Raw genomic sequence first — 10,688 nt, forward strand, 5'->3', positions numbered from 1 at the left:
AGTGTGTTTGTGCGCATGTGTGTACGTGTGTGCACATGCGCATGCACGTTCATGGCCCTTTGTAAAAGACAGTCCCACAGGACTTAGTTATTGTTTACATCCCTCACAGGGAGGTGGGAGCATCACGAGTCCTATGTATCCAGCTATACCCTACCACCAGTTGCATGCAACTCTGCTCCAACTGTGGGTGGTCTTGGGGAGGGTATAGAGAAGACTAGAGATGGATCTTTATCGATGCAGCTTTGGGAAAGCTCTATTCCTTACTATATAAAAGCATTCCATTGTAGCCTTTTCAGGGAGGCACATCCATGTTCCCGTAAGCAACCCATCATCTACGCTGTGTAAGGAAGCCCAATAAACTCATTGGCTCCTCAGAGATAATGTTTGGGGGACTCTGCTTTGGTTTGTGGGTGGGACCTTAGGAGAAGTAGATGCTGTTTATGTTTCCTGCTGGAAAGGAATTGTAACAACACTGTGTGCTCAAGTGAGAGAAAAAGGAGAGAGGGAGAGAGAGAGAGAGAGAGAGAGAGAGAGAGAGAGAGTTCATTATATTGCACAATAAAAAGTCTTTGGAGCACACGACTCTACTTACTATCAAGTAATTTATCATAGTGTAATGATGACTGACAACATGAATGAATAACAGTCCATAATTTATTAAGTTCCCATACATTTTTGATAATTTTATTTAAAGAGTTTTTATTGGTTCTCCAGAGGGAAAGATGAAGATCTGCGCTCAGAAGAGAAGCTGCAGACTGGATTCCATGCAGAGAGAAAAGGAGAGTGAGAGTGAGTGGACTTGCATTCCATCAAGGTGTTTGATAGATTTCTGAAGTAGTCATAGCCTCAGAGGACAATGGGAGCTTCTGCCCACATGGCAAGACTGGTGTGGCAACAAGGACAGATTGGGCGTTGTTCAGTTGGAAAGTTGATGAGCAGTAGGCCTGGCAGCAGCTGGACTCACAGCAGCAGGACTAGAGTCCCTAGGTGGTCTCACGCATTGGTTTACAGCAGGTGTTTTAACAGCAGGTTGGGCAGGAACAGGGCTCACAGCAGCAGGGCTCACAGCAGCAGGGCTCACAGCAGCAGGGCCAGCAGTAGCAGATTTCACAACAGCTGGGTTGGCAGCAGGGTGGACAGCAACAGCTGGTCACACAGGTTGGCTTACAGCAAGTGGTCTTGCAGCAGGTGGGCTGGCGGCAGGGTGGACAACAGCAGCTGGTCAAACAGGTTGGCTTACAACAGGTGGTCTTGCAGCAGGTGGTTTCACAGCAGCTGGGCTGGCAGCAGGGTGGACAGCAGCAGCTAGTCACACAGGTGGGCTTACAGCAGTTGGTCTTGCAGCAGATAATTTTACTGCAGCTGGGCTTGCAGCAGGGTGGACAGCAGCAGCTGGTCACACAGGTGGGCTTACAACAGGTGGTCTTGCAGCAGGTGGTTTCACAGCAGCTGGGCTGACAGCAGGGCTGGCAGCAGCTGGTCACACAGGTTGGCTTACAACAGGTGGTCTTGCAGCAGGTGGTTTCACAGCAGCTGGGCTCGCAGCAGGGTGGACAACAGCAGCTGGTCAAACAGGTTGGCTTACAACAGGTGGTTTTGCAGCAGGTGGTTTCACAGCAGCTGGGCTGGCAGCAGGGTGGACAGCAGCAGCTGGTCACACAGGTGGGCTTACAGCAGTTGGTCTTGCAGCAGATAATTTTACTGCAGCTGGGCTTGCAGCAGGGTGGATAGCAGCAGCTGGTCACACAGGTGGGCTTACAACAGGTGGTTTTGCAGCAGGTGGTTTCACAGCAGCTGGGCTGGCAGCAGGGTGGACAGCAGCAGCTGGTCACACAGGTTGGCTTACAGCAAGTGGTCTGGCAGCAGGTGGTTTCACAGCAGCTGGGCTGGCAGCAGGGTGGACAGCAGCAGCTGGTCACACAGGTGGGCTTACAGCAGGTGGTCTTGCAGCAGGTGGTTTCACAGCAGCTGGGCTGGCAGCAGGGTGGACAGCAGCAGCTGGTCACACAGGTTGGCTTACAACAGGTGGTCTTGCAGCAGGTGGTTTCACAGCAGTTGGGCTGACAGCAGGGCTGGCAGCAGCTGGTCACACAGGTTGGCTTACAACAGGTGGTCTTGCAGCAGGTGGTTTCACAGCAGCTGGGCTGGCAGCAGGGTGGACAGCAGCTGGTCACACAGGTTGGCTTACAGCAGGTGGTCTTGCAGCAGGTGGTTTCACAGCAGCTGGGCTGGCAGCAGGGTGGACAGCAGCTGGTCACACATGCAGGCTTACAGCAGACAGTCCTGCAGCAGGAAGGCTGGCAGCAAGGAGAGCAGCAGGAGTTGGCCATGGTGTCAGGAGTGATTGGACAGTTCCTGTCAACAGGGGAGTTTTCTACAATATGGAGAGTTCTTGCATCCTGGACCTTTTATATGCCAGGTCTTCAAGGTTTGGACCAATCAGTGGACTTTTCCTTGATGTTGTTTACCCCATTCCCATATTCAGTACATGTTTCATAAGAAAGTGCTTCTCAATGCTATGCATCATTGGAAAGATTAATCTGATTCTTCCTCCAGAATAACTCATAGGAACACTTTCAATAAACGGAAGGGTATGGCACAACTAGTCTCACTGTGTCCTTGGTCATCACCTGGTCATGTGGCAGCCCTTGCTGTCTTGGGATGGACAGTGAGTATGTCTGTCTACATTTGTCTCTCATTTGTAGGTGGATTTTCCTTGGGCTTTGTGGCCCATATTTCTACATAATATGGCAACCAGGCTCTCAAGCCATAGTTCATACATGAAGTAGTCACATACCTTTCAGACAGTCTGTCACTAACCTGACAAACAGTCAGGATGTTGTTTTGCTCCTTCTATGTAATTTGGAGGATGCTTGAATAGAGATGCTAATTCAAGCCTACCTGACTGAGCTAGCATACTGACCAGGAAGACATGACAGAGCAGGCATAGGAAACAGAATGCTAATGAATTTCCCCCTCAGCTTATATTTTGGTATAAAGGTTGTCTGGAGAATAAATGAGGAGAAAAATTTAAGGACATGCACTCAGGATTTCATGAGTGATCACGGCGAATCTCCCTCCCGATAAAGCCATGTGAGTTGTGTCTTTATTCCCCCACTTTCACTTTGGTACAGAGAAATAATTTATGGTCTGGACTGCCATTGAACCCGGATAGGGCTGCCTGTTCCCAACAAAAACCAAAAATCAAAAACAAAAAACAAAAACCACAGACAACAAGACCATTTCTTCATTATGAATGCTTAATCTTAGCTTAGGCTTGTTTATAACTAGATCTTTTACATTAAATTAACACATTTCTGTTAATCAAAGTGCTGTTACATGGCCCATGACCTTTCTCTCCTCCTGCATGTCCTGCTTCCTCTGTGTCAAGCCTACACTATTCCCTTTCTTCTTCCCTAGACATCTCTGTTCCCAGAAGTACTGCCCTACTTCTTCCTGCCTAGCTATTGGCCTTTCAGGTCTTCATAAACCAACCACAGTGACACATCTTCAAACAGTGTAAGGAGTATCTGCAACAGTCCTTAGCTGATGAAGTACCTTCATGATGATGTTACAGTCACAGTGATGGACTGCTTCAGTGTCTGTCCTTTACGCACAAAATCTTCACTTCAGATTGGCTGAGATATCTGTTTCTTTACCAGCTTCTCCATCTGCGTGTCTCAAAGGCACCTGGCATAAAGATATCTGGCACAGTATACTCCCTATCAGAGTAGACCAGAGAACCAATGTGGAAGTGGCAATACATTAGAGTGAGAAGATATCAAAGTGTGTTGTGTGCGTGTGTGTGTGTGTGTGTCCGTGTAGGTCCTGATTTCTCCTGTCCCGAGGCTCTAACTAGGAGGATCATGTGGAGATTTCTGTTATACAATGATTCAGCCAAGGCAGCCAGAACAAGCATGGAACTGCTGACAGACGGCAGATTCAGTGCTCCTAGGTCAGTGTTCTTTCCCTGCCTTTTTGTCTTTTTCTTTCTGCCTTCCTTTCTGTCCTTCTGTCTTTCTATCTCATTTTGCAATCCTGTCTTTATTTTCTTCATCTATTGCCTTTCTTTGTATGCAATAATGGCTTTAAGATGTGTTGAAATGGTGCCCAATGCTGCAAACCTATAATTTTATTTAAATCAAATCATTATAAGGTGCACATACAGTCAGAAATAGAATAAACAATGATAAGAGGGAGAGAGTATCGTAAAATAAACACGTTCTTGTTGTTATTCAGGTGAGAAATAAAATTCCATTTTTTAAATGACATCCTCTCATTCTTCAAGGAGAGATGATATCTATCAACTTTTCTTTTCAAGTGGTGCTGCCACCTTTCGGGTCTTTATCTTTTTGTAAATAAAAATTATAATTGGCTTCTCCACTCAACTTGTGATTGTAGAATCCCTCACTGTAACAATCTATTCTTTCTTTTTCTCATTGGCCTGTAATCTCTCCATGAGTGAATTTGACACAATCTATGTGTGGGTTTTCTTTCTAGAAAATGGCAGCTTGTTGAAGTTTGAGTAAATTAAAGTTTGTGATAAAAGCCATATATGGCAGTTTTGGGAAGTAGATATGAACATTTCTGTTGGGTGTATAACTATCTGGATAACTGTTCATCTGATTCTTCTTTGAAATGTTTATTCCTTTACATATTTTTAGCCACACTTCATGAATGCTGTAGAATTAACATATTAAATAAACCATAATAGAATGATCTGATATTATTTTAAGCAAAGAAAGATAATAATTTAAGTTCATAGAGCCCTCAACACTCTGAATACATTACATAAATATCACTTCTTCATTAAGAGTTGAGGTCACAAATGTCTGGCCTAGAGTTGACTAAATTATTCTTAGATAATCATCTTTTTCTGCTACTATTTGTGAACTATTTAAAAACCTCACATGTATTGTTTCTGAATTGTAGAAAAGATCAATTTTTGTTACATGTATTAATTTTTCAAAAAATATATTAGACTGTGAAATCTTTCTCCCTGTGCAAGGCACACTCTGTCGACACCACTGTCAGCATAATGCCCTCTGGACTCTCCCTGCTGCCTCCCTCAGGTCTGCTTTGCTCCCCTGTTATGCTCATGTCGTTTGTTATTCTAATGTTCATAGTCAATTCTTGCCATTCGGAATCGGGTTTACTCCACTTAACATGGTAACTCAATCCCCCACGTTTGCATGCAAAATAATTATTTCAGTCTTTAATGCAGAGTGATTTCACTCATTTATATACTGCACAGTCTACCTATTCATGAAATCTGTTGATGTGCACTTGGGCTGATCTTCAAACTGACTAAAATAATGGTGGCTTGATATCCACGGTGGCAACCATTTTCTATCAACTTTGGTGTCTTTATGTTCATACAGAAGAGTAATGTATCTGGATCATGTGGCAGTTTTATTTTTAGCATTTTGAGGAAACTCCAAACTGGTTTCCATAGGTATTATGCCAATTTACAGTCTTACCAGCAATGAAAAGAGTTCTTTTTTGCTCCCTATATCCTTAGCGTTTATTCCTTGTTTCTTTGATGGCAGCATGAGTAGTGTGAGATGGAATTTAATAGGCAGTTTTGATTTGCATTCCCAAATGATGACTTTTATTATTTTTTCATGAATTTTCTGTATAATTCTGCTATTTTTTTGAGATTTTCAAATTATTGTTTCACTTATGGATTTGGTTACTTTCAATTTTGTTTTTTAACTTTTTAAGTCATTGTATATTCTGGATATGAATCCTTGAATGTATGGCTGGAAATGGATTGTCTTCTGTTTTTCCATTCTGTTGACTTTTATTCTATTTACTTCTTCCATATTTGTGAAGAAGCAACTTAATTTGATGCAGCTAACCTGTTATTTCTTGCAGTTGTTTTCTGATCCATTGAAGATCTGTTGAGAATCTTCTTGCCCGTGTCCATGTCTTAAAGTGTTTTATTCATTGAAGGTTTCTGCATCGATTGATGTCTTTTTTAAAACTTCATTGCACTGGTCTTTTACATCCTTGGTGAAGTTCATTGGTAGAATTTTGTGTGTGGGGAGCTATCATGAATGGAAAGGTTTTTCTTACTTCCTTTACAGGGGATCATTATTGATATGTAAGCTATTGTTTTTGTATGTCAGTTTGTAGCTTATGCATAAAAGTCCTTGCCAACCATACGAGTTTTCTGGTAGAGTCTGTAAAATCTTTTATTAATAGAATCATGTAACCCATGAACAGACATAATTTTACTTCTTCCTCCCATGTTGTTATATCTTTTATTACTGTCTCTTGTCTTGCTGCACTGACTGAGACTAAGTACAATACTCAAGAGTGGAGGTAGTGGGAACCCTTGTCTCATTCCAGGTTTAAGAGGAAATGTTCCCAATACAATGTCAATTGGGAGACTTTAGGGTCCCACTCTCATATTTTACCATAATACCATAAAATATCAGAGTAAGTTATAGGAGAGCAATCTCTGAGTGAGTGAGCCAGAGCCAGAAACCACTGATGGTCCGAATGTGAATCTGGGACTTTCAAGGGTGTAGACCTAAGCCAGGACCCCTGTGGGTCTGGGCATGAGTCTAGGACCTCTGAAGAACTATACCTGAGCTAGGACCTCTACAATTCTGGGCATGAATCAGAGACTTCCAAGGGAATAGGCAGGAACCAGAGATCTCTACAGGTCCATACATGAGTTTGGGACCTCAGAGAGAGTAGGCCTGAGGCAGGACCTCTCTGAGTCCTGGTGTTGGTCTGGGACATCAAAGAGAATAGGCAGGAACCAGAAACTGGTGTGGGTCTTTGTGTGGTTCTAGGACCTCTGAGGGAATAGGCCTGAGCCAGGTCTCCTGCGGATCTGGGCACACCCAGGCCTGGGAACTCTGAGGGAGTAGACCAGAGATAGAGTCCTTTACAGGACTAATCCCAAGCCAGGGACTTCTGCAGGAGGGAATCCAGACCAGGAAACAGGTCTGGGCCAACAACCTAGGCTACAGCAGGCCCAAGACAGCAAACTCCAAGGGAGTGGACAAAGCCCAGGAGCACTGAGTGACCTCCAGGAGCATAGAGTGACCAAAGGGGTAGCTAGAACCTTGGCACTGACTGTACCATGCGGATCAAACATCTGAGCTTTGGATTCACTGGTACCTAGAAGATTAATCAACAGAATCACAGACAACCTCAACCACACCAATCGGAGGAAAAGATGTGTAGACAAGGTAAGAACAAACACAACACCACAAAGAGCAACACAACATCAGTAAAAACTAGTGACCCTACAACAGCAAGACTTGAGCAACCAAATATAGATGAAGCAGAAGATAATGACTAAAAAAATAACTTAAGGAGAATGCTTGAGGCCCTTAAAGAGGGAATGAAAAATGCCCTCAAAGAAATGGAGGAAAAGACAAACAAAAAATTGTAAGACATCAGCAAATTCCCTTAAAGAAAACCAAGAAAAAGCAATCAAACATAGGAAATAAACTGTTCAAGACTTGAAAACTAAAATAGAGACAATAAAGAAAACAAAGCTGAGGGAATTATAGAAACAGAAATCATGAGAAAATGATCAGGAACAACAAATGCAAGCTTAAACAGCGGAATACAAGAGATGGAAGAGAATCTCAAGCACTGAAGATACAATACATGAAATAGACTCATCAGTCAAAGAAAATATTAAATCTAACAAAAGCTTAATGCAAAATATCCGGGAAATATGGGACACCATGAAAAGACCAAACCTAAGAATAATAATAGTTATAGAAGAAAGAGAAGTTCAACTCAAAATCACAGAAAATATATTTAACAAAATCATAGAAGAAAACTTTCCCAACCTAAAGAAAGATATGCCTCTGAAGATACAAGAAGCTTACAGAACACAAAATAGACTGGATCAAAAAAAATTCCCTTGCCACATAATAATCAAAACACTAAACATACAGAGCAAAGAAAGAATATAAAGAGCTGCAAAGGAAACAGTCCAAGTAACATATAAAGGCAGACCTATCAGAATTACACCTGACTTTTCATTGGAGACAATGAAAGCCAGAAGATCATGGTCAAGCATTATGCAGACATTAAGAGACCATGGATGCCAGCCCAGACTACAATACCCAGCAAAACTTTCAATCACCCTAGAAGGGCAAAATAAGATATTCCATAACAAACCAGATTAACCAATACCTAGCCACAAACCCAGCTCTACACAAGCTACTTGAAGGAAAACTCCAACCTAAGGAAGTTGGCTACATCAACAAAAACATAGACAATTGATAGTCTCATAACAGCAAATCTCAAAGAAGGGGAAAATGCACACATTAACATAATCAACAATAAAAACTAAATTAACAGGAGATAGCAATCACTGGTCATTATTTTCCCTTAATATAAATGGACTCAAGTCACCTATAAAAGGCACAGGCTAACAGATTGGATTTGATAACAGAATCCATCCTTCTTTTGCATACAAGAAACACATCGCAACCTCAAAGACAGACATCATCCCAGAGTAAAGACTTGGGAAAAAATATTCTAATCAAATGGACCTATGAAACAATCAGGTGTAGCTATTGATACTATGGGCCTGTAGGCTGAAGATGGATGCCCCAACAGTACAGAAGAACTTTGCTCCCCTCCCTGACTCTTCCTTCCTCTTCAGCCCTTCCCCAAGGTCCTCATGCTCCCAATTTACTCAGAAGATCTTGTCTTTTTCTGTTTCCCATGTAGTTTAGATCTATGTATATATCTCTTAGGGTCCTCATTGTTGTCTAAGTTCTCTGGGATTGTAATTTGTATGTTGATTTTTTTGCTTTATGTTTAAATCAACTTATGAGTGAGTATATGTGATAATTGTCTTTCTGTGTCTGGGTTACCTCACTCAAAATAATGTTTTCTAGCTCCACCCATTTTCTTGAAAAATTCAAGATGACATTTTTTCTGCTGTGTAGTACTCCATTGTGTAAATACACCACATTTTTTCTTATCCATTCTTAAATCAGAGGGCATTTAGGTTGTTTCCAGGTTCTGGCTATGACAAACAATGCTGCTATGAACGTAGTTGAGCACATGTCTTTGTGGCACCATTGAGCATCCTTTGGATATATACTCAAAAATGGTGAGCAATATCGTTACCTAATTTTCTGAGAAATCGCCACACTGACATTTTGGCTGTACCAGCTTATACTCCCACCAGCAATACAGGAGTGTTCCCTTTACCCCACAACCTCTCCAGCATAAGTTGTTATCAGTGTTTTTGATCTTGGCCAGTCTTCCAGGTTTGCATTTCTGATGACTAAGGATGTTGAGCATTTTCTTAAGTGTATTTCAGCCATTTTAGACTCCTCTGTTGAGAGTTCTCTGTTTAAGTCTGTACTCCAATTCTAATTGTATTATTTGTTCTTTTGATGTCCAATTTCTTGAGTTCTTTGTATATTTTGGAGATTAGACCTCTGTCTGATATGGCCTTGATGAGATCCCATTCTGTAGGCCGTCATTTTGTCTTGTTGACCATGTCCTTTGCTTTATAGAACCTTTTCAGTTTTAGGAGGTCCCATTATTAATTGTTTCTCTCAGTGTCTCTGCTACTGGGGTTTTATTTTTGAAGTGGTCTCAGTGTTCCCAGGCTTTGCTCAGCTCTTGTTGAGTTTGCTGTCTCTGGCCTGCTCTGGCCTAGGTTGTCAATTCAGACCTGTTTCTGCAAACGTGCCTGGTCTGGATCCATTCCTGCAGATGTCCCTGGCTTGGGGTTGGTCCTACAAAGGTCTCTGGCGCTAATCTACTCCCTCTTTGGTCCCTGACTCGGGTGGGACCAGACCAGCAGAGGACCTGGCTTAGGCCTACTCCCTTAGAGGTCCCATACTCATGCCTAGACCTGCATAGGTTTCTGGTTCCTACTTACTCTCTCGGAGGTCCCAGACTCACACCCAGATCCACAGAGGTCCTGGCTCATGGCTAGTTCCTCTGAGGTCCTAGACTCATTCCCAGACCCACAGGGGTCCTGGCTCAGGTCTACTCCCTTGAAGGTCCCAGATTCATGCATGGACCCTCAGTGGTCTCTGGACCACTTGCTCAGTGGTTTCTCCCCTGTACCTGCTCCTCTGGAGTTCACTGTCTCAGGACTGCTCTGGCCCAGGTCACTGGCTCAGTCCTGTCTAGGCAAATGTCCCTGGTCTGGATCTGCTCTGCTCCGGTAGAGCTCACCACCTCAGGCCTGCTCTGGCCTAGGTCGCTGGCCCAGTCCTTCTTCTGCAAATAACCCTGGTCTGGATCCACTCCTGCCCCTGTGGAGTTCACTGTCCCAGGCCCGTTCCGACCCAGGTCACTGGCTCAGTTATGCTTTTTTGGACTTTGCTGCCTCAGACTTGCTCTGGCCTAGGTCACTGGCTCAGTCTTGCTCCTGTCTTGTTCACATCTTGATGCATGTCCCAGTATGCATACCTGACAACAAACCCAAAATGGACTGACAAGAAAACATCCTATTAAGCCTGAAGGAAATTTGCTTTTTTCCCCTAGAGTTAAGGAGATGAAGGGAAAAGTGACGACGAGTAAATCAGTTCCCATCCAAACAGAGAATAAGTTTGTTGTGAAGATAAATGGAGAAAAAGAGTTTAAACAATGAGTAGGGAGTTTTGAACTTTTGTTGTTGTTTTTCTACAATTAATTATCATTCATCTACTTCTTAAAATCAAACTCGGTGGAAT

General features: G+C 42.9%; 1 protein-coding gene across 1 annotated transcript; it reads right to left on the reverse strand.

Annotated features, from left to right (window-relative positions):
* Positions 1–1,019: 1,019 nt before the first annotated feature.
* On the reverse strand, positions 1,020–2,330 carry LOC142831554 (uncharacterized). The gene has a single exon (XM_075941780.1). It carries the CDS (start codon positions 2,328–2,330, stop codon positions 1,020–1,022), a length of 1,311 nt encoding a protein of 436 aa, XP_075797895.1.
* Between the last annotated feature and the right edge of the window lie 8,358 nt (positions 2,331–10,688).

Source organism: Microtus pennsylvanicus, chromosome 11 (assembly GCF_037038515.1).
Source record: "Microtus pennsylvanicus isolate mMicPen1 chromosome 11, mMicPen1.hap1, whole genome shotgun sequence".
Classification (NCBI taxonomy): domain Eukaryota; kingdom Metazoa; phylum Chordata; class Mammalia; order Rodentia; family Cricetidae; genus Microtus; species Microtus pennsylvanicus.

Coding starts and splice junctions, on each gene's coding strand:
- LOC142831554 (XM_075941780.1), bottom strand. CDS start 2,330: ATGGCCAACTCCTGCTGCTCTCCTTGCTGCCAGCCTTCCTGCTGCAGG.